Source organism: Oncorhynchus clarkii, chromosome 31 (genome assembly GCF_045791955.1).
Source record: "Oncorhynchus clarkii lewisi isolate Uvic-CL-2024 chromosome 31, UVic_Ocla_1.0, whole genome shotgun sequence".
NCBI lineage: Eukaryota > Metazoa > Chordata > Actinopteri > Salmoniformes > Salmonidae > Oncorhynchus > Oncorhynchus clarkii.
This window is the reverse complement of record NC_092177.1, coordinates 12,062,417-12,088,098: the sequence shown is the minus strand read 5'-3', so window position 1 is coordinate 12,088,098 and position 25,682 is coordinate 12,062,417. Positions and strand designations below refer to the sequence as shown.

Below are 25,682 nucleotides of genomic sequence, written 5' to 3'. Positions count from 1 at the left end.
AATAAATAGATCACTAGTCACTTTAATAATGCCACTTTAATAATGTTTACATATCTTGCATCACTCATCTCAAATGTATATACTGTATTTTATAACATCTATTGCATCTTGCCTGTGTCGCTCTGTTATTGCTCATCCTTATTGCTTACTCCATTCTTTACTTAGATTTGTGTGTATTAAGTAGTTATTGTGGAATTGTTCGCTACACTCGCAATAACATCTGCTAACCATGTATGTGACTAATGCAATTTGATTTGATTTGATGTTGCGCCTCTGTGTTCAGAAACTCTGTGGTAGGGCCATCCCCACCCCCATCTGTCACGTACTTGCTGGTCGCTGGCAGCTGCACACCTTGTAAATAACCGCTAGGTGTCAGATCCCCCATCGTCACGGGGCTACGGACGTATTTCCTCTGACCGCTAGAGGGCAGCTGTACACCAGGAGTTTTCCCTCCCCCCTCGTTGTCGAAACAACAAACCCTACTACGGAGCAAGTGGCGGGGTGAAACTGAGAGAGCGTCCAAAACCGCCTCTGACCGCCAGTTTCAAACTCATTTGCGGAAATCGTGGTTATATCAAAACAGGAACAGATAGCGACTCAACAAAGCAGTGACTCGTTTGGAAATAAATTGAATAACGGGGTAAGTTATAAAATGGCGGAGTGGAATCTCGAAGTTAGTTGGTTTGTAGCAATTTTGTTGGTAGCTAGCTTCTCATGCTAGCTAACAGGCTAGAAGTACAGGGACTGCTAGCCATGGAAAGTCGTAAGCTAGCCGCTGTAGGCTACTTTTTTTTTTGTTGTCTAGTTTATCGTGAATCTGTGTTATGCATACCGAAAAGTAGACTTACTTCATTGAAACGTAGATAGCTAGTTAGCTAGGCTAATATGCAATAAAGTGTTTGTTTACGTCCATTTAAATGTTGTTTTTTTTACACTTGGGAGTTAACGTTAGCTAGTAGGTAACGTTACAGTATCGAAACTCCCGAGGCAAGATGGAGGACGTAAGGACCAGGTGTTTTTATGTAACTATATGGTTGTATTGTTGTTCCACAACAAGTGGGTTGCATTAAACAAGCTAATTTAGCTCTTTACACGAACTTTGAGGGACACATGGTATTAGCTAACTAGCTAAATATCCACTGTTTTATTGAGAAGATGGCTGGCTATCCGAACTCCGTTCGATTGCAGCCAGCGGTCTAGGACGGGGCGCTAACATGGCTAGTTGGCTAACTAGCCAGGAAACTAGCTAGCTAACTTAACAAGATGGAGAATGGCAGCTATGCTATGCTAACGTCAGTTAGCTACCCAGTTCAGGTGGAGATAATTTCAAGAGTGTTTTTTGCCTTGTATGTACTGTAGCTGCTTAGCTTACAGAAAAACGTTACTTGAATTATACAATTTAAACTCTTGGTGGAATGTTATCCACGGAAGGCAAGTTGTTATTTTAATGTACTTAACGTTAAGGGTAACTTTCTGATGACAGCCGGTGTTTAGCTAGCTTCTACAGCAAGCCAGTCTGGGCAATCCCTCGCCGGGATACCGCTGTCTGATCATGACAGTGACCGTCACCGAACAAGCCCAAGAATGGTTATTTCGACGTTGGCAGCTATCAATAATGTAGTTATTTACGCGCTTTGTGTTGCTCAGGGACCCGGGTTTGGCGCCACTTTTTCAGTCCCCATCATCAAGGCTTCGCGTCTGTCAACCAGCCAGCCAGTGTACTGTCTCACGAGTGTCTCCGCTTATGCAATAAGATGCACAGGATGTTGCTTGCTAATGCTATTTTATTGCGTTGCAGTACAGTTGTAGCTGTATGTATTATGTATGAATTTTGCCTGCAAGGATGGCTTTTAAATTCAATGAAATAAGTCGAATGTGTATTGGAATTCACGCGTTCACATTCGAGCCCATGGGATATTGTCTCAGGTACTTAGCTATATACATTAGCGTTTTAAAGTTTAGTCTGAATCCACCTACTTTTCATTCCATTCTTCTCACTGGTTAGTGAGGGTAGATGCCCCACTTCTCCCCCGCAAAACTTTAATCAGCCTGCAATCCGGCACAAAAAAAGCTCAAACTGGTTGTATGTACAGGCACGAGCAGTTTTGTTGTACTGTCAAGTGCAATTTATTTCTCGTTGGTCGTTACAATTCATTTTCTGATTGACACACTTCTATTGTAATCCTTCATAGTACAGTATTCCCCGACTGTCAATAAGACACACCCAGGATAGGGTCGCTCCTAGGCTCACTTTGGCCTCCTGTAGTTCAACACACCTGTCCTAATGACATACTAGTATTGACAATATTGTTGATCCGTAAAAATAAAATAAAAAGATAATATTTGATCTTTAATATAATAATTTTGTTAATGATGGTTGAGTATACCACTCTTGCTGCTCTCTGCTATTTGCCTTTTATATGTCTACTGGTGTATCTAGTGGAGGGTGGATCTGACACTCCTTTATATGGTCATGGGGGGGAAGTTCCTATGTCCAGCCCTGGGTGACGTTTCCTGGAAACCAAAGAGCGAGTGTATGAGCTCAAAGCTGAGCGTGACAGAGGGGATAGAGCCCGCCCCCTGTTACCATGTGAAAGCAATATTTTTGTTTATTTTTTTCTCCGTGATGAGCCACTGGCAGATATTGAGGCCTGTTCAAGAGGATGCAATGTGTATTTTGTAGAAGTTGATCTGCAGGTTATCATATAACTCCTCTCTCTCTCCTGTCTTCTCTGAATGTGAGCCCAAAACCCATGCATTCTCTTCTGTTTTCTCCTCCAGGTCCTACGCTACCTTGTGGACACTGAGGATCTGAGGTCTGTTCTTATTTCAGTTGGATCAGACATGTTAGAGAAATGATAGCGGCACCAGAGTTACCGTCGGAGTTCCACTATCCTCAGTAAGTGGCTACTTTCATTGTGTGTGTGTCAACCAGCATGCAGCAGACTGTTTCTAATATATGTGTGTGTGTCAACCAGCATGCAGCAGACTGTTTCTAATATATGTGTGTGTGTCAACCAGCATGCAGCAGACTGTTTCTAATATATGTGTGTGTGTCAACCAGCATGCAGCAGACTGTTTCTAATATATGTGTGTGTGTGTGTCAACCGGCATGCAGCAGACTGTTTCTAATATATATGTGTGTGTGTGTCAACCAGCATGCAGCAGACTGTTTCTAATATATGTGTGTGTGTGTCAACCAGCATGCAGCAGACTGTTTCTAATATATGTGTGTGTGTCAACTAGCATGCAGCAGACTGTTTCTAATATATGTGTGTGTGTCAACCAGCATGCAGCAGACTGTTTCTAATATATGTGTGTGTGTGTCAACTAGCATGCAGCAGACTGTTTCTAATATATGTGTGTGTGTGTGTTTTTGCCAGGGATACGGACACCCGTTTCTCCTCAGACACAGACTTCTCTGAGGCTCCTGATGTCAGTATCAACCCAACTAAAGGAAAGGTACGACTCTTACCCAAGTTATACACACCACAACATATTACAAGCTCTACAGCATAGTATTACCACCTCTTCCCCACGCTCTACTGCAGTATTACCACCTCTTCCCCACGCTCTACAGCATAGTATTACCACCTCTTCCCCACGCTCTACAACATTATTACAACCTCTTCCCCACGCTCTACAACACAGTATTACAACCTCTTCCCCACGCTCTACAACACAGTATTACCACCTCTTCCCCACGCTCTACAACACAGTATTACCACCTCTTCCCCACGCTCTACAGCATAGTATTACCACCTCTTCCCCACGCTCTACAACACAGTATTACAACCTCTTCCCCACGCTCTACAGCAGTATTACAACCTCTTCCCCACGCTCTACAACACAGTATTACAACCTCTTCCCCACGCTCTACAACACAGTATTACAACCTCTTCCCCACGCTCTACAGCAGTATTACCACCTCTTCCCCACGCTCTACAACACAGTATTACAACCTCTTCCCCACGCTCTACAACATTATTACAACCTCTTCCCCACGCTCTACAACACAGTATTACAACCTCTTCCCCACGCTCTACAACACAGTATTACCACCTCTTCCCCACGCTCTACAACACAGTATTACCACCTCTTCCCCACGCTCTACAGCATAGTATTACCACCTCTTCCCCACGCTCTACAACACAGTATTACAACCTCTTCCCCACGCTCTACAGCAGTATTACAACCTCTTCCCCACGCTCTACAGCATAGTATTACAACCTCTTCCCCACGCTCTACAGCATAGTATTACCACCTCTTCCCCACGCTCTACAACATTATTACAACCTCTTCCCCACGCTCTACAACACAGTATTACAACCTCTTCCCCACGCTCTACAACACAGTATTACCACCTCTTCCCCACGCTCTACAACACAGTATTACCACCTCTTCCCCACGCTCTACAGCATAGTATTACCACCTCTTCCCCACGCTCTACAACACAGTATTACAACCTCTTCCCCACGCTCTACAGCAGTATTACAACCTCTTCCCCACGCTCTACAACACAGTATTACAACCTCTTCCCCACGCTCTACAACACAGTATTACAACCTCTTCCCCACGCTCTACAGCAGTATTACCACCTCTTCCCCACGCTCTACAACACAGTATTACAACCTCTTCCCCACGCTCTACAGCAGTATTACAACCTCTTCCCCACGCTCTACAGCACAGTATTACAACCTCTTCCCCACGCTCTACAACACAGTATTACAACCTCTTCCCCACGCTCTACAACACAGTATTACAACCTCTTCCCCACGCTCTACAACACAGTATTACAACCTCTTCCCCACGCTCTACAGCATAGTATTACAACCTCTTCCCCACGCTCTACAGCACAGTATTACAACCTCTTCCCCACGCTCTACAGCACAGTATTACAACCTCTTCCCCATGCTCTACAACACAGTATTACAACCTCTTCCCCACGCTCTACAACACAGTATTACAACCTCTTCCCCACGCTCTACAACAGTATTACAACCTCTTCCCCACGCTCTACAGCATAGTATTACAACCTCTTCCCCACGCTCTACAACATAGTATTACAACCTCTTCCCCACGCTCTACAACACAGTATTACAACCTCTTCCCCACGCTCTACAACACAGTATTACAACCTCTTCCCCACGCTCTACAGCATAGTATTACAACCTCTTCCCCACGCTCTACAGTAGTATTACAACCTCTTCCCCACGCTCTACAACACAGTATTACAACCTCTTCCCCACGCTCTACAACACAGTATTACAACCTCTTCCCCACGCTCTACAACACAGTATTACAACCTCTTCCCCACGCTCTACAACACAGTATTACAACCTCTTCCCCACGCTCTACAACATAGTATTACAACCTCTTCCCCACGCTCTACAACAGTATTACAACCTCTTCCCCACGCTCTACAACACAGTATTACCACCTCTTCCCCACGCTCTACAACAGTATTACAACCTCTTCCCCACGCTTTACAGCATAGTATTACAACCTCTTCCCCACGCTCTACAACACAGTATTACAACCTCTTCCCCACGCTCTACAACACAGTATTACAACCTCTTCCCCACGCTCTACAGCATAGTATTACAACCTCTTCCCCACGCTCTACAGCACAGTATTACAACCTCTTCCCCACGCTCTACAGCAGTATTACAACCTCTTCCCCACGCTCTACAGCAGTATTACAACCTCTTCCCCACGCTCTACATCAGTATTATAACCTCTTCCCCACGCTCTACAACAGTATTACAACCTCTTCCCCACGCTTTACAGCATAGTATTACAACCTCTTCCCCACGCTCTACAGCATAGTATTACAACCTCTTCCCCACGCTCTACAGCACAGTATTACAACCTCTTCCCCACGCTCTACAGCATAGTATTACAACCTCTTCCCCACGCTCTACAGCAGTATTACAACCTCTTCCCCACGCTCTACAACACAGTATTACAACCTCTTCCCCACGCTCTACAACACAGTATTACAACCTCTTCCCCGCGCTCTACAACACAGTATTACAACCTCTTCCCGGCGCTCTACAGCACAGTATTACAACCTCTTCCCCACGCTCTACAACACAGTATTACAACCTCTTCCCGGCGCTCTACAGCACAGTATTACAACCTCTTCCCCACGCTCTACAACACAGTATTACCACCTCTTCCCCACGCTCTACAGCAGTATTACAACCTCTTCCCCACGCTCTACAACACAGTATTACAACCTCTTCCCCACGCTTTACAACACAGTATTACAGCCTCTTCCCCACGCTCTACAACACAGTATTACAACCTCTTCCCCACGCTCTACAGCATAGTATTACAACCTCTTCCCCACGCTCTACAGCATAGTATTACAACCTCTTCCCCGCGCTCTACAGCACAGTATTACAACCTCTTCCCCGCGCTCTACAGCATAGTATTACAACCTCTTCCCCACGCTCTACAACACAGTATTACAACCTCTTCCCCACGCTCTACAACAGTATTACAACCTCTTCCCCACGCTCTACAACACAGTATTACAACCTCTTCCCCACGCTCTACAACACAGTATTACAACCTCTTCCCCACGCTCTACAGCACAGTATTACAACCTCTTCCCCACGCTCAACAGCATAGTATTACCACCTCTTCCCCACGCTCTACAACACAGTATTACAACCTCTTCCCCACGCTCTACAGCAGTATTACAACCTCTTCCCCACGCTCTACAACACAGTATTACAACCTCTTCCCCACGCTCTACAGCAGTATTACAACCTCTTCCCCACGCTCTACAACACAGTATTACCACCTCTTCCCCACGCTCTACAGCACAGTATTACCACCTCTTCCCCACGCTCTACAGCACAGTATTACAACCTCTTCCCCACGCTCTACAGCACAGTATTACAACCTCTTCCCCACGCTCTACAGCACAGTATTACAACCTCTTCCCCACGCTCTACAGCAGTATTACAACCTCTTCCCCACGCTCTACAACACAGTATTACAACCTCTTCCCCACGCTCTACAGCAGTATTACAACCTCTTCCCCACGCTCTACAACACAGTATTACAACCTCTTCCCCACGCTCTACAACACAGTATTACCACCTCTTCCCCACGCTCTACAGCACAGTATTATAACCTCTTCCCCACGCTCTACAGCACAGTATTACAACCTCTTCCCCACGCTCTACAGCAGTATTACAACCTCTTCCTCGCGCTCTACAACACAGTATTACCACCTCTTCCCCGCGCTCTACAACACAGTATTACCACCTCTTCCCCACGCTCTACAGCACAGTATTACAACCTCTTCCCCACGCTCTACAGCACAGTATTACAACCTCTTCCCCACGCTCTACAGCAGTATTACAACCTCTTCCCCGCGCTCTACATCACAGTATTACCACCTCTTCCCCGCGCTCTACAACACAGTATTACCACCTCTTCCCCGCGCTCTACAACAGTATTACAACCTCTTCCCCACGCTCTACAGCATAGTATTACAACCTCTTCCCCGCGCTCTACAGCAGTATTACCACCTCTTCTCCGCGCTCTACAACACAGTATTACCACCTCTTCCCCGCGCTCTACAACAGTATTACAACCTCTTCCCCACGCTTTACAGCATAGTATTACAATACAACCTCTTCCCCACGCTCTACAACACAGTATTACAACCTCTTCCCCACGCTCTACAACACAGTATTACAACCTCTTCCCCACGCTCTACAACACAGTATTACAACCTCTTCCCCACGCTCTACAACACAGTATTACAACCTCTTCCCCACGCTCTACAACACAGTATTACAACCTCTTCCCCACGCTCTACAACACAGTATTACAACCTCTTCCCCACGCTCTACAACAGTATATCAACCTCTTCCCCACGCTTTACAGCATAGTATTACAACCTCTTCCCCAAGCTCTACAACAGTATTACAACCTCTTCCCCACGCTCTACAACACACAGTATTACAACCTCTTCCCCAAGCTCTACAACAGTATTACAACCTCTTCCCCACACTCTACAACAGTATTACAACCTCTTCCCCAAGCTCTACAACAGTATTACAACCTCTAACCCGCGCTCTACAGCAGTATTACCACCTCTTTCCCGCGCTCTACAACACAGTATTACCACCTCTTCCCCGCGCTCTACAACACAGTATTACCACCTCTTCCCCGCGCTCTACAACAGTATTACAACCTCTTCCCCACGCTTTACAGCATAGTATTACAACCTCTTCCCCACGCTCTACAGCATAGTATTACAACCTCTTCCCCGCGCTCTACAACACAGTATTACAACCTCTTCCCCACGCTCTACAACACAGTATTACCACCTCTTCCCCACGCTCTACAACAGTATTACAACCTCTTCCCCACGCTTTACAGCATAGTATTACAACCTCTTCCCCACGCTCTACAACACAGTATTACAACCTCTTCCCCACGCTCTACAACACAGTATTACAACCTCTTCCCCACGCTCTACAACACAGTATTACAACCTCTTCCCCACGCTCTACAACACAGTATTACAACCTCTTCCCCACGCTCTACAACAGTATTACAACCTCTTCCCCACGCTCTACAGCAGTATTACAACCTCTTCCCCACGCTCTACATCAGTATTATAACCTCTTCCCCACGCTCTACAACAGTATTACAACCTCTTCCCCACGCTTTACAGCATAGTATTACAACCTCTTCCCCACGCTCTACAGCATAGTATTACAACCTCTTCCCCACGCTCTACAGCACAGTATTACAACCTCTTCCCCACGCTCTACAGCACAGTATTACAACCTCTTCCCCACGCTCTACAGCAGTATTACAACCTCTTCCCCACGCTCTACAACACAGTATTACAACCTCTTCCCCACGCTCTACAACACAGTATTACAACCTCTTCCCCGCGCTCTACAACACAGTATTACAACCTCTTCCCCACGCTTTACAGCACAGTATTACAACCTCTTCCCCACGCTCTACAACACAGTATTACAACCTCTTCCCGGCGCTCTACAGCACAGTATTACAACCTCTTCCCCACGCTCTACAACACAGTATTACCACCTCTTCCCCACGCTCTACAGCAGTATTACAACCTCTTCCCCACGCTCTACAACACAGTATTACAACCTCTTCCCCACGCTTTACAACACAGTATTACAGCCTCTTCCCCACGCTCTACAACACAGTATTACAACCTCTTCCCCACGCTCTACAGCATAGTATTACAACCTCTTCCCCACGCTCTACAGCATAGTATTACAACCTCTTCCCCGCGCTCTACAGCACAGTATTACAACCTCTTCCCCGCGCTCTACAGCATAGTATTACAACCTCTTCCCCACGCTCTACAACACAGTATTACAACCTCTTCCCCACGCTCTACAACAGTATTACAACCTCTTCCCCACGCTCTACAACACAGTATTACAACCTCTTCCCCACGCTCTACAACACAGTATTACAACCTCTTCCCCACGCTCTACAGCACAGTATTACAACCTCTTCCCCACGCTCAACAGCATAGTATTACCACCTCTTCCCCACGCTCTACAACACAGTATTACAACCTCTTCCCCACGCTCTACAGCAGTATTACAACCTCTTCCCCACGCTCTACAGCACAGTATTACAACCTCTTCCCCACGCTCTACAGCAGTATTACAACCTCTTCCCCACGCTCTACAACACAGTATTACCACCTCTTCCCCACGCTCTACAGCACAGTATTACCACCTCTTCCCCACGCTCTACAGCACAGTATTACAACCTCTTCCCCACGCTCTACAGCACAGTATTACAACCTCTTCCCCACGCTCTACAGCACAGTATTACAACCTCTTCCCCACGCTCTACAGCAGTATTACAACCTCTTCCCCACGCTCTACAACACAGTATTACAACCTCTTCCCCACGCTCTACAGCAGTATTACAACCTCTTCCCCACGCTCTACAACACAGTATTACAACCTCTTCCCCACGCTCTACAACACAGTATTACCACCTCTTCCCCACGCTCTACAGCACAGTATTACAACCTCTTCCCCACGCTCTACAGCACAGTATTACAACCTCTTCCCCACGCTCTACAGCAGTATTACAACCTCTTCCTCGCGCTCTACAACACAGTATTACCACCTCTTCCCCGCGCTCTACAACACAGTATTACCACCTCTTCCCCACGCTCTACAGCACAGTATTACAACCTCTTCCCCACGCTCTACAGCACAGTATTACAACCTCTTCCCCACGCTCTACAGCAGTATTACAACCTCTTCCCCGCGCTCTACATCACAGTATTACAACCTCTTCCCCGCGCTCTACAACACAGTATTACCACCTCTTCCCCGCGCTCTACAACAGTATTACAACCTCTTCCCCACGCTCTACAGCATAGTATTACAACCTCTTCCCCGCGCTCTACAGCAGTATTACCACCTCTTCTCCGCGCTCTACAACACAGTATTACCACCTCTTCCCCGCGCTCTACAACAGTATTACAACCTCTTCCCCACGCTTTACAGCATAGTATTACAATACAACCTCTTCCCCACGCTCTACAACACAGTATTACAACCTCTTCCCCACGCTCTACAACACAGTATTACAACCTCTTCCCCACGCTCTACAACACAGTATTACAACCTCTTCCCCACGCTCTACAACACAGTATTACAACCTCTTCCCCACGCTCTACAACACAGTATTACAACCTCTTCCCCACGCTCTACAACACAGTATTACAACCTCTTCCCCACGCTCTACAACAGTATATCAACCTCTTCCCCACGCTTTACAGCATAGTATTACAACCTCTTCCCCAAGCTCTACAACAGTATTACAACCTCTTCCCCACGCTCTACAACACACAGTATTACAACCTCTTCCCCAAGCTCTACAACAGTATTACAACCTCTTCCCCACACTCTACAACAGTATTACAACCTCTTCCCCAAGCTCTACAACAGTATTACAACCTCTAACCCGCGCTCTACAGCAGTATTACCACCTCTTTCCCGCGCTCTACAACACAGTATTACCACCTCTTCCCCGCGCTCTACAACACAGTATTACCACCTCTTCCCCGCGCTCTACAACAGTATTACAACCTCTTCCCCACGCTTTACAGCATAGTATTACAACCTCTTCCCCACGCTCTACAGCATAGTATTACAACCTCTTCCCCGCGCTCTACAACACAGTATTACAACCTCTTCCCCACGCTCTACAACACAGTATTACCACCTCTTCCCCACGCTCTACAACAGTATTACAACCTCTTCCCCACGCTTTACAGCATAGTATTACAACCTCTTCCCCACGCTCTACAACACAGTATTACAACCTCTTCCCCACGCTCTACAACACAGTATTACAACCTCTTCCCCACGCTCTACAACACAGTATTACAACCTCTTCCCCACGCTCTACAACACAGTATTACAACCTCTTCCCCACGCTCTACAACAGTATTACAACCTCTTCCCCACGCTCTACAGCATAGTATTACAACCTCTTCCCCACGCTCTACAGCACAGTATTACAACCTCTTCCCCACGCTCTACAACACAGTATTACAACCTCTTCCCGGCGCTCTACAGCACAGTATTACAACCTCTTCCCCAGCTCTATTACAACCTCTTCCCCACGCTCTACAACACAGTATTACAACCTCTTCCCCACGCTCTACAGCACAGTATTACAACCTCTTCCCCACGCTCTACAGCACAGTATTACAACCTCTTCCCCACGCTCTACAGCAGTATTACAACCTCTTCCCCGCGCTCTACAACACAGTATTACCACCTCTTCCCCGCGCTCTACAACACAGTATTACCACCTCTTCCCCGCGCTCTACAACAGTATTACAACCTCTTCCCCACGCTCTACAGCATAGTATTACAACCTCTTCCCCACGCTCTACAGCATAGTATTACAACCTCTTCCCCGCGCTCTACAGCAGTATTACCACCTCTTCTCCGCGCTCTACAACACAGTATTACCACCTCTTCCCCGCGCTCTACAACAGTATTACAACCTCTTCCCCACGCTTTACAGCATAGTATTACAACCTCTTCCCCACGCTCTACAACAGTATATCAACCTCTTCCCCACGCTTTACAGCATAGTATTACAACCTCTTCCCCAAGCTCTACAACAGTATTACAACCTCTTCCCCACGCTCTACAACACACAGTATTACAACCTCTTCCCCAAGCTCTACAACAGTATTACAACCTCTTCCCCACACTCTACAACAGTATTACAACCTCTTCCCCAAGCTCTACAACAGTATTACAACCTCTAACCCGCGCTCTACAGCAGTATTACCACCTCTTTCCCGCGCTCTACAACACAGTATTACCACCTCTTCCCCGCGCTCTACAACACAGTATTACCACCTCTTCCCCGCGCTCTACAACAGTATTACAACCTCTTCCCCACGCTTTACAGCATAGTATTACAACCTCTTCCCCACGCTCTACAGCATAGTATTACAACCTCTTCCCCGCGCTCTACAACACAGTATTACAACCTCTTCCCCACGCTCTACAACACAGTATTACCACCTCTTCCCCACGCTCTACAACAGTATTACAACCTCTTCCCCACGCTTTACAGCATAGTATTACAACCTCTTCCCCACGCTCTACAACACAGTATTACAACCTCTTCCCCACGCTCTACAACACAGTATTACAACCTCTTCCCCACGCTCTACAACACAGTATTACAACCTCTTCCCCACGCTCTACAACAGTATTACAACCTCTTCCCCACGCTCTACAGCATAGTATTACAACCTCTTCCCCACGCTCTACAGCACAGTATTACAACCTCTTCCCCACGCTCTACAACACAGTATTACAACCTCTTCCCCGCGCTCTACAGCACAGTATTACAACCTCTTCCCCACGCTCTACAACACAGTATTACAACCTCTTCCCCACGCTCTACAGCACAGTATTACAACCTCTTCCCCACGCTCTACAGCACAGTATTACAACCTCTTCCCCACGCTCTACAGCAGTATTACAACCTCTTCCCCACGCTCTACAGCATAGTATTACAACCTCTTCCCCACGCTCTTTAGCATAGTATTACAACCTCTTCCCCGCGCTCTACAGCAGTATTACCACCTCTTCTCCGCGCTCTACAACACAGTATTACCACCTCTTCCCCGCGCTCTACAACAGTATTACAACCTCTTCCCCACGCTTTACAGCATAGTATTACAACCTCTTCCCCACGCTCTACAACACAGTATTACAACCTCTTCCCCACGCTCTACAACACAGTATTACAACCTCTTCCCCACGCTCTACAACAGTATTACAACCTCTTCCCCACGCTTTACAGCATAGTATTACAACCTCTTCCCCAAGCTCTACAACAGTATTACAACCTCTTCCCCACGCTCTACAACACACAGTATTACAACCTCTTCCCCAAGCTCTACAACAGTATTACAACCTCTTCCCCACACTCTACAACAGTATTACAACCTCTTCCCCAAGCTCTACAACAGTATTACAACCTCTAACCCGCGCTCTACAGCAGTATTACAACCTCTTCCCCACGCTCTACAACACAGTATTACCACCTCTTCCCCGCGCTCTACAACACAGTATTACCACCTCTTCCCCGCGCTCTACAACAGTATTACAACCTCTTCCCCACGCTTTACAGCATAGTATTACAACCTCTTCCCCACGCTCTACAACACAGTATTACAACCTCTTCCCCACGCTCTACAACACAGTATTACAACCTCTTCCCCACGCTCTACAACAGTATTACAACCTCTTCCCCACGCTTTACAGTATTACAACCTAGTATTACAACCTCTTCCCCACGCTCTACAACAGTATTACAACCTCTTCCCCAAGCTCTACAACAGTATTACAACCTCTTCCCCACGCTCTACAACACACAGTATTACAACCTCTTCCCCAAGCTCTACAACAGTATTACAACCTCTTCCCCACACTCTACAACAGTATTACAACCTCTTCCCCAAGCTCTACAACAGTATTACAACCTCTAACCCGCGCTCTACAGCAGTATTACCACCTCTTTCCCGCGCTCTACAACACAGTATTACCACCTCTTCCCCGCGCTCTACAACACAGTATTACCACCTCTTCCCCGCGCTCTACAACAGTATTACAACCTCTTCCCCACGCTTTACAGCATAGTATTACAACCTCTTCCCCACGCTCTACAGCATAGTATTACAACCTCTTCCCCGCGCTCTACAACACAGTATTACAACCTCTTCCCCACGCTCTACAACACAGTATTACCACCTCTTCCCCACGCTCTACAACAGTATTACAACCTCTTCCCCACGCTTTACAGCATAGTATTACAACCTCTTCCCCGCGCTCTACAGCACAGTATTACCACCTCTTCCCCGCGCTCTACAACAGTATTACAACCTCTTCCCCACGCTTTACAGCACAGTATTACAACCTCTTCCCCACGCTCTACAACACAGTATTACAACCTCTTCCCCACGCTCTACAACAGTATTACAACCTCTTCCCCACGCTCTACAGCATAGTATTACAACCTCTTCCCCACGCTCTACAGCACAGTATTACAACCTCTTCCCCACGCTCTACAACACAGTATTACAACCTCTTCCCGGCGCTCTACAGCACAGTATTACAACCTCTTCCCCACGCTCTACAACACAGTATTACAACCTCTTCCCCACGCTCTACAGCATAGTATTACAACCTCTTCCCCACGCGCAGTATTACTCTTCCCCGCGCTCTACAGCCACAGTATTACACCTCTTCCCCGCGCTCTACCAGTATTACAACCTCTTCCCCACGCTCTACAGCATAGTATTACAACCTCTTCCCCACGCTCTTTAGCATAGTATTACAACCTCTTCCCCGCGCTCTACAGCAGTATTACCACCTCTTCTCCGCGCTCTACAACACAGTATTACAACAACAGTATTACTTCCCCACGCTCAGCATACAACACGCTCTACAACAGTATATCAACCTCTTCCCCACGCTTTACAGCATAGTATTACAACCTCTTCCCCAAGCTCTACAACAGTATTACAGTATTACAACCTCTTCCCCACGCAGTATTACAACCTCTTCCCCGCGCTACAACACACAGTATTACAACCTCTTCCCCACGCTCTACAACAGTATTACAACCTCTTCCCCACGCTCTACAACAGTATTACAACCTCTTCCCCACGCACAGCAGTATTACAACCTCTTCCCCACGTATTACAACCTCTACAACAGTATTACAACCTCTTCCCCACGCTCTACAACAGTATTACAACCTCTAACCCGCGCTCTACAGCAGTATTACCACCTCTTTCCCGCGCTCTACAACACAGTATTACCACCTCTTCCCCGCGCTCTACAACACAGTATTACCACCTCTTCCCCGCGCTCTACAACAGTATTTCAACCTCTTCCCCACGCTTTACAGCATAGTATTACAACCTCTTCCCCACGCTCTACAGCATAGTATTACAACCTCTTCCCCGCGCTCTACAACACAGTATTACAACCTCTTCCCCACGCTCTACAACACAGTATTACCACCTCTTCCCCACGCTCTACAACAGTATTACAACCTCTTCCCCACGCTTTACAGCATAGTATTACAACCTCTTCCCCACGCTCTACAACACAGTATTACAACCTCTTCCCCACGCTCTACAACACAGTATTACAACCTCTTCCCCACGCTCTACAACACAGTATTACAACCTCTTCCCCACGCTCTACAACACAGTATTACAACCTCTTCCCCACGCTCTACAACAGTATTACAACCTCTTCCCCACGCTCTACAGCATAGTATTACAACCTCTTCCCCACGCTCTACAGCACAGTATTACAACCTCTTCCCCACGCTCTACAACACAGTATTACAACCTCTTCCCGGCGCTCTACAGCACAGTATTACAACCTCTTCCCCACGCTCTACAACACAGTATTACAACCTCTTCCCCACGCTCTACAGCACAGTATTACAACCTCTTCCCCACGCTCTACAGCACAGTATTACAACCTCTTCCCCACGCTCTACAGCAGTATTACAACCTCTTCCCCACACACCAACCTCTTCCCCACGCTCTACAGCATAGTATTACAACCTCTTCCCCTCTACACGCTCTTCAGCACCTCTTCTCCGCGCTCTACAACAGTATTACAACCTCTTCCCCACGCTCTACAGCACAGTATTACCACCTCTTCTCCGCGCTCTACAACACAGTATTACAACCTCTTCCCCACGCTCTACAACAGTATTACAACCTCTACACAGCATAGTATTACAACCTCTTCCCCACGCTTTACAGCACAGTATTACAACCTCTTCCCCACCAACCTCTTCCCCAAGCTCTACAACAGTATTACAACCTCTAACCCGCGCTCTACAGCAGTATTACCACCTCTTTCCCGCGCTCTACAACACAGTATTACCACCTCTTCCCCGCGCTCTACAACACAGTATTACCACCTCTTCCCCGCGCTCTACAACAGTATTACAACCTCTTCCCCACGCTCTACAACACAGTATTACAACCTCTTCCCCACGCTCTACAACAGTATTACAACCTCTTCCCCACGCTTTACAGCATAGTATTACAACCTCTTCCCCAAGCTCTACAACAGTATTACAACCTCTTCCCCACGCTCTACAACACACAGTATTACAACCTCTTCCCCAAGCTCTACAACAGTATTACAACCTCTTCCCCACACTCTACAACAGTATTACAACCTCTTCCCCAAGCTCTACAACAGTATTACAACCTCTAACCCGCGCTCTACAGCAGTATTACCACCTCTTTCCCGCGCTCTACAACACAGTATTACCACCTCTTCCCCGCGCTCTACAACACAGTATTACCACCTCTTCCCCGCGCTCTACAACAGTATTACAACCTCTTCCCCACGCTTTACAGCATAGTATTACAACCTCTTCCCCACGCTCTACAGCATAGTATTACAACCTCTTCCCCGCGCTCTACAACACAGTATTACAACCTCTTCCCCACGCTCTACAACACAGTATTACCACCTCTTCCCCACGCTCTACAACAGTATTACAACCTCTTCCCCACGCTTTACAGCATAGTATTACAACCTCTTCCCCGCGCTCTACAGCACAGTATTACCACCTCTTCCCCGCGCTCTACAACAGTATTACAATTTCTTCCCCACGCTTTACAGCATAGTATTACAACCTCTTCCCCACGCTCTACAACACAGTATTACAACCTCTTCCCCACGCTCTACAACACAGTATTACAACCTCTTCCCCACGCTCTACAACACAGTATTACAACCTCTTCCCCACGCTCTACAACAGTATTACAACCTCTTCCCCACGCTCTACAGCATAGTATTACAACCTCTTCCCCACGCTCTACAGCACAGTATTACAACCTCTTCCCCACGCTCTACAACACAGTATTACAACCTCTTCCCGGCGCTCTACAGCACAGTATTACAACCTCTTCCCCACGCTCTACAACACAGTATTACAACCTCTTCCCCACGCTCTACAGCATAGTATTACAACCTCTTCCCCGCGCTCTACAGCACAGTATTACAACCTCTTCCCCACGCTCTACAACACAGTATTACAACCTCTTCCCCACGCTCTACAACACAGTATTACAACCTCTTCCCCACGCTCTACAACAGTATTACAACCTCTTCCCCACGCTCTACAACAGTATTACAACCTCTTCCCCACGCTCTACAACACAGTATTACAACCTCTTCCCCACGCTCTACAACACAGTATTACAACCTCTTCCCCACGCTCTACAGCACAGTATTACAACCTCTTCCCCACGCTCTACAGCATAGTATTACAACCTCTTCCCCGCGCTCTACAGCACAGTATTACAACCTCTTCCCCACGCTCTACAACACAGTATTACCACCTCTTCCCCACGCTCTACAACACAGTATTACAACCTCTTCCCCACGCTCTACAGCAGTATTACAACCTCTTCCCCACGCTCTACAACACAGTATTACAACCTCTTCCCCACGCTCTACAGCAGTATTACAACCTCTTCCCCACGCTCTACAACACAGTATTACCACCTCTTCCCCACGCTCTACAGCACAGTATTACCACCTCTTCCCCACGCTCTACAGCACAGTATTACAACCTCTTCCCCACGCTCTACAGCACAGTATTACAACCTCTTCCCCACGCTCTACAGCACAGTATTACAACCTCTTCCCCACGCTCTACAGCACAGTATTACAACCTCTTCCCCACGCTCTACAGCAGTATTACAACCTCTTCCCCACGCTCTACAACACAGTATTACAACCTCTTCCCCACGCTCTACAACACAGTATTACCACCTCTTCCCCACGCTCTACAGCACAGTATTATAACCTCTTCCCCACGCTCTACAGCACAGTATTACAACCTCTTCCCCACGCTCTACAGCAGTATTACAACCTCTTCCTCGCGCTCTACAACACAGTATTACCACCTCTTCCCCGCGCTCTACAACACAGTATTACCACCTCTTCCCCGCGCTCTAAAACACAGTATTACCACCTCTTCCCCACGCTCTACAGCACAGTATTACAACCTCTTCCCCACGCTCTACAGCACAGTATTACAACCTCTTCCCCACGCTCTACAGCAGTATTACAACCTCTTCCCCGCGCTCTACAACACAGTATTACCACCTCTTCCCCGCGCTCTACAACAGTATTACAACCTCTTCCCCACGCTCTACAGCATAGTATTACAACCTCTTCCCCGCGCTCTACAGCAGTATTACCACCTCTTCTCCGCGCTCTACAACACAGTATTACCACCTCTTCCCCGCGCTCTACAACAGTATTACAACCTCTTCCCCACGCTTTACAGCATAGTATTACAACCTCTTCCCCACGCTCTACAACACAGTATTACAACCTCTTCCCCACGCTCTACAACACAGTATTACAACCTCTTCCCCACGCTCTACAACACAGTATTACAACCTCTTCCCCACGCTCTACAACACAGTATTACAACCTCTTCCCCACGCTCTACAACACAGTATTACAACCTCTTCCCCACGCTCTGCAACACAGTATTACAACCTCTTCCCCACGCTCTACAACAGTATTACAACCTCTTCCCCACGCTCTACAGCAGTATTACAACCTCTTCCCCACGCTCTACAACACACAGTATTACAACCTCTTCCCCAAGCTCTACAACAGTATTACAACCTCTTCCCCACACTCTACAACAGTATTACAACCTCTTCCCCAAGCTCTACAACAGTATTACAACCTCTAACCCGCGCTCTACAGCAGTATTACCACCTCTTTCCCGCGCTCTACAACACAGTATTACCACCTCTTCCCCGCGCTCTACAACACAGTATTACCACCTCTTCCCCGCGCTCTACAACAGTATTACAACCTCTTCCCCACGCTTTACAGCATAGTATTACAACCTCTTCCCCACGCTCTACAGCATAGTATTACAACCTCTTCCCCGCGCTCTACAACACAGTATTACAACCTCTTCCCCACGCTCTACAACACAGTATTACCACCTCTTCCCCACGCTCTACAACAGTATTACAACCTCTTCCCCACGCTTTACAGCATAGTATTACAACCTCTTCCCCGCGCTCTACAGCACAGTATTACCACCTCTTCCCCGCGCTCTACAACAGTATTACAACCTCTTCCCCACGCTTTACAGCATAGTATTACAACCTCTTCCCCACGCTCTACAACACAGTATTACAACCTCTTCCCCACGCTCTACAACACAGTATTACAACCTCTTCCCCACGCTCTACAACACAGTATTACAACCTCTTCCCCACGCTCTACAACACAGTATTACAACCTCTTCCCCACGCTCTACAACACAGTATTACAACCTCTTCCCCACGCTCTACAACACAGTATTACAACCTCTTCCCCACGCTCTACAACACAGTATTACAACCTCTTCCCCACGCTCTACAACAGTATTACAACCTCTTCCCCACGCTTTACAGCATAGTATTACAACCTCTTCCCCAAGCTCTACAACAGTATTACAACCTCTTCCCCACGCTCTACAGCAGTATTACAACCTCTTCCCCACGCTCTACAACACACAGTATTACAACCTCTTCCCCAAGCTCTACAACAGTATTACAACCTCTTCCCCACACTCTACAACAGTATTACAACCTCTTCCCCAAGCTCTACAACAGTATTACAACCTCTAACCCGCGCTCTACAGCAGTATTACCACCTCTTTCCCGCGCTCTACAACACAGTATTACCACCTCTTCCCCGCGCTCTACAACACAGTATTACCACCTCTTCCCCGCGCTCTACAACAGTATTACAACCTCTTCCCCACGCTTTACAGCATAGTATTACAACCTCTTCCCCACGCTCTACAGCATAGTATTACAACCTCTTCCCCGCGCTCTACAACACAGTATTACCACCTCTTCCCCACGCTCTACAACAGTATTACAACCTCTTCCCCACGCTTTACAGCATAGTATTACAACCTCTTCCCCGCGCTCTACAGCACAGTATTACAACCTCTTCCCCACGCTCTACAACACAGTATTACAACCTCTTCCCCACGCTCTACAACACAGTATTACAACCTCTTCCCCACGCTCTACAACACAGTATTACAACCTCTTCCCCACGCTCTGCAACACAGTATTACAACCTCTTCCCCACGCTCTACAACAGTATTACAACCTCTTCCCCACGCTCTACAGCAGTATTACAACCTCTTCCCCACGCTCTACAACACACAGTATTACAACCTCTTCCCCAAGCTCTACAACAGTATTACAACCTCTTCCCCACACTCTACAACAGTATTACAACCTCTTCCCCAAGCTCTACAACAGTATTACAACCTCTAACCCGCGCTCTACAGCAGTATTACCACCTCTTTCCCGCGCTCTACAACACAGTATTACCACCTCTTCCCCGCGCTCTACAACACAGTATTACCACCTCTTCCCCGCGCTCTACAACAGTATTACAACCTCTTCCCCACGCTTTACAGCATAGTATTACAACCTCTTCCCCACGCTCTACAGCATAGTATTACAACCTCTTCCCCGCGCTCTACAACACAGTATTACAACCTCTTCCCCACGCTCTACAACACAGTATTACCACCTCTTCCCCACGCTCTACAACAGTATTACAACCTCTTCCCCACGCTTTACAGCATAGTATTACAACCTCTTCCCCGCGCTCTACAGCACAGTATTACCACCTCTTCCCCGCGCTCTACAACAGTATTACAACCTCTTCCCCACGCTTTACAGCATAGTATTACAACCTCTTCCCCACGCTCTACAACACAGTATTACAACCTCTTCCCCACGCTCTACAACACAGTATTACCACCTCTTCCCCACGCTCTACAACAGTATTACAACCTCTTCCCCACGCTTTACAGCATAGTATTACAACCTCTTCCCCGCGCTCTACAGCACAGTATTACCACCTCTTCCCCGCGCTCTACAACAGTATTACAACCTCTTCCCCACGCTTTACAGCATAGTATTACAACCTCTTCCCCACGCTCTACAACACAGTATTACAACCTCTTCCCCACGCTCTACAACACAGTATTACAACCTCTTCCCCACGCTCTACAACACAGTATTACAACCTCTTCCCCACGCTCTACAACACAGTATTACAACCTCTTCCCCACGCTCTACAACACAGTATTACAACCTCTTCCCCACGCTCTACAACACAGTATTACAACCTCTTCCCCACGCTCTACAACAGTATTACAACCTCTTCCCCACGCTTTACAGCATAGTATTACAACCTCTTCCCCAAGCTCTACAACAGTATTACAACCTCTTCCCCAAGCTCTACAACAGTATTACAACCTCTTCCCCACGCTCTACAGCAGTATTACAACCTCTTCCCCACGCTCTACAACACACAGTATTACAACCTCTTCCCCAAGCTCTACAACAGTATTACAACCTCTTCCCCACACTCTACAACAGTATTACAACCTCTTCCCCACTCTCTACAGCATAGTATTACAACCTCTTCCCCGCGCTCTACAGCAGTATTACCACCTCTTCTCCGCGCTCTACAACACAGTATTACCACCTCTTCCCCGCGCTCTACAACAGTATTACAACCTCTTCCCCACGCTTTACAGCATAGTATTACAACCTCTTCCCCACGCTCTACAACACAGTATTACAACCTCTTCCCCACGCTCTACAACACAGTATTACAACCTCTTCCCCACGCTCTACAACACAGTATTACAACCTCTTCCCCACGCTCTACAACACAGTATTACAACCTCTTCCCCACGCTCTGCAACACAGTATTACAACCTCTTCCCCACGCTCTACAACAGTATTACAACCTCTTCCCCACGCTCTACAGCAGTATTACAACCTCTTCCCCACGCTCTACAACACACAGTATTACAACCTCTTCCCCAAGCTCTACAACAGTATTACAACCTCTTCCCCACACTCTACAACAGTATTACAACCTCTTCCCCAAGCTCTACAACAGTATTACAACCTCTAACCCGCGCTCTACAGCAGTATTACCACCTCTTCCCCACGCTCTACAACACAGTATTACCACCTCTTCCCCACGCTCTACAACAGTATTACAACCTCTTCCCCACGCTTTACAGCATAGTATTACAACCTCTTCCCCGCGCTCTACAGCACAGTATTACCACCTCTTCCCCGCGCTCTACAACAGTATTACAACCTCTTCCCCGCGCTTTACAGCATAGTATTACAACCTCTTCCCCACGCTCTACAACACAGTATTACAACCTCTTCCCCACGCTCTACAACACAGTATTACAACCTCTTCCCCACGCTCTACAACACAGTATTACAACCTCTTCCCCACGCTCTACAACACAGTATTACAACCTCTTCCCCACGCTCTACAACACAGTATTACAACCTCTTCCCCACGCTCTACAACACAGTATTACAACCTCTTCCCCACGCTCTACAACAGTATTACAACCTCTTCCCCACGCTTTACAGCATAGTATTACAACCTCTTCCCCAAGCTCTACAACAGTATTACAACCTCTTCCCCACGCTCTACAGCAGTATTACAACCTCTTCCCCACGCTCTACAACACACAGTATTACAACCTCTTCCCCAAGCTCTACAACAGTATTACAACCTCTTCCCCACACTCTACAACAGTATTACAACCTCTTCCCCAAGCTCTACAACAGTATTACAACCTCTAACCCGCGCTCTACAGCAGTATTACCACCTCTTTCCCGCGCTCTACAACACAGTATTACCACCTCTTCCCCACGCTCTACAACAGTATTACAACCTCTTCCCCACGCTTTACAGCATAGTATTACAACCTCTTCCCCGCGCTCTACAGCACAGTATTACCACCTCTTCCCCGCGCTCTACAACAGTATTACAACCTCTTCCCCACGCTTTACAGCATAGTATTACAACCTCTTCCCCACGCTCTACAACACAGTATTACAACCTCTTCCCCACGCTCTACAACACAGTATTACAACCTCTTCCCCACGCTCTACAACACAGTATTACAACCTCTTCCCCACGCTCTACAACACAGTATTACAACCTCTTCCCCACGCTCTACAACACAGTATTACAACCTCTTCCCCACGCTCTACAACACAGTATTACAACCTCTTCCCCACGCTCTACAACAGTATTACAACCTCTTCCCCACGCTTTACAGCATAGTATTACAACCTCTTCCCCAAGCTCTACAACAGTATTACAACCTCTTCCCCACGCTCTACAGCAGTATTACAACCTCTTCCCCACGCTCTACAACACACAGTATTACAACCTCTTCCCCAAGCTCTACAACAGTATTACAACCTCTTCCCCACACTCTACAACAGTATTACAACCTCTTCCCCACTCTCTACAGCATAGTATTACAACCTCTTCCCCGCGCTCTACAGCAGTATTACCACCTCTTCTCCGCGCTCTACAACACAGTATTACCACCTCTTCCCCGCGCTCTACAACAGTATTACAACCTCTTCCCCACGCTTTACAGCATAGTATTACAACCTCTTCCCCACGCTCTACAACACAGTATTACAACCTCTTCCCCACGCTCTACAACACAGTATTACAACCTCTTCCCCACGCTCTACAACACAGTATTACAACCTCTTCCCCACGCTCTACAACACAGTATTACAACCTCTTCCCCACGCTCTGCAACACAGTATTACAACCTCTTCCCCACGCTCTACAACAGTATTACAACCTCTTCCCCACGCTCTACAGCAGTATTACAACCTCTTCCCCACGCTCTACAACACACAGTATTACAACCTCTTCCCCAAGCTCTACAACAGTATTACAACCTCTTCCCCACACTCTACAACAGTATTACAACCTCTTCCCCAAGCTCTACAACAGTATTACAACCTCTAACCCGCGCTCTACAGCAGTATTACCACCTCTTCCCCACGCTCTACAACACAGTATTACCACCTCTTCCCCACGCTCTACAACAGTATTACAACCTCTTCCCCACGCTTTACAGCATAGTATTACAACCTCTTCCCCGCGCTCTACAGCACAGTATTACCACCTCTTCCCCGCGCTCTACAACAGTATTACAACCTCTTCCCCGCGCTTTACAGCATAGTATTACAACCTCTTCCCCACGCTCTACAACACAGTATTACAACCTCTTCCCCACGCTCTACAACACAGTATTACAACCTCTTCCCCACGCTCTACAACACAGTATTACAACCTCTTCCCCACGCTCTACAACACAGTATTACAACCTCTTCCCCACGCTCTACAACACAGTATTACAACCTCTTCCCCACGCTCTACAACACAGTATTACAACCTCTTCCCCACGCTCTACAACAGTATTACAACCTCTTCCCCACGCTTTACAGCATAGTATTACAACCTCTTCCCCAAGCTCTACAACAGTATTACAACCTCTTCCCCACGCTCTACAGCAGTATTACAACCTCTTCCCCACGCTCTACAACACACAGTATTACAACCTCTTCCCCAAGCTCTACAACAGTATTACAACCTCTTCCCCACACTCTACAACAGTATTACAACCTCTTCCCCAAGCTCTACAACAGTATTACAACCTCTAACCCGCGCTCTACAGCAGTATTACCACCTCTTTCCCGCGCTCTACAACACAGTATTTCCACCTCTTCCCCGCGCTCTACAACACAGTATTACCACCTCTTCCCCGCGCTCTACAACAGTATTACAACCTCTTCCCCACGCTTTACAGCATAGTATTACAACCTCTTCCCCACGCTCTACAGCATAGTATTACAACCTCTTCCCCGCGCTCTACAACACAGTATTACCACCTCTTCCCCACGCTCTACAACAGTATTACAACCTCTTCCCCACGCTTTACAGCATAGTATTACAACCTCTTCCCCGCGCTCTACAGCACAGTATTACAACCTCTTCCCCAAGCTCTACAACAGTAGTACAACCTCTAACCCGCGCTCTACAGCAGTATTACCACCTCTTCCCCGCGCTCTACAACACAGTATTACCACCTCTTCCCCGCGCTCTACAACACAGTATTACCACCTCTTCCCC

The 25,682-nt window shown here is 47.3% G+C and overlaps 1 protein-coding gene across 1 annotated transcript in view; it reads left to right on the top strand.

Annotated features, from left to right (window-relative positions):
- The first annotated feature begins 484 nt into the window (after window positions 1–484).
- LOC139390575 (cohesin subunit SA-2-like) overlaps window positions 485–25,682 on the top strand; it is an 86,020-nt gene continuing 60,822 nt past the window's right edge. The window contains exons 1-3 of the mRNA XM_071137781.1: window positions 485–640; window positions 2,782–2,899; window positions 3,384–3,462. Coding sequence (XP_070993882.1) covers window positions 2,856–2,899; window positions 3,384–3,462 — 123 coding nt within the window. The 5' untranslated portion in view covers window positions 485–640; window positions 2,782–2,855. The remainder of the gene's footprint in view (window positions 641–2,781; window positions 2,900–3,383; window positions 3,463–25,682) is intronic.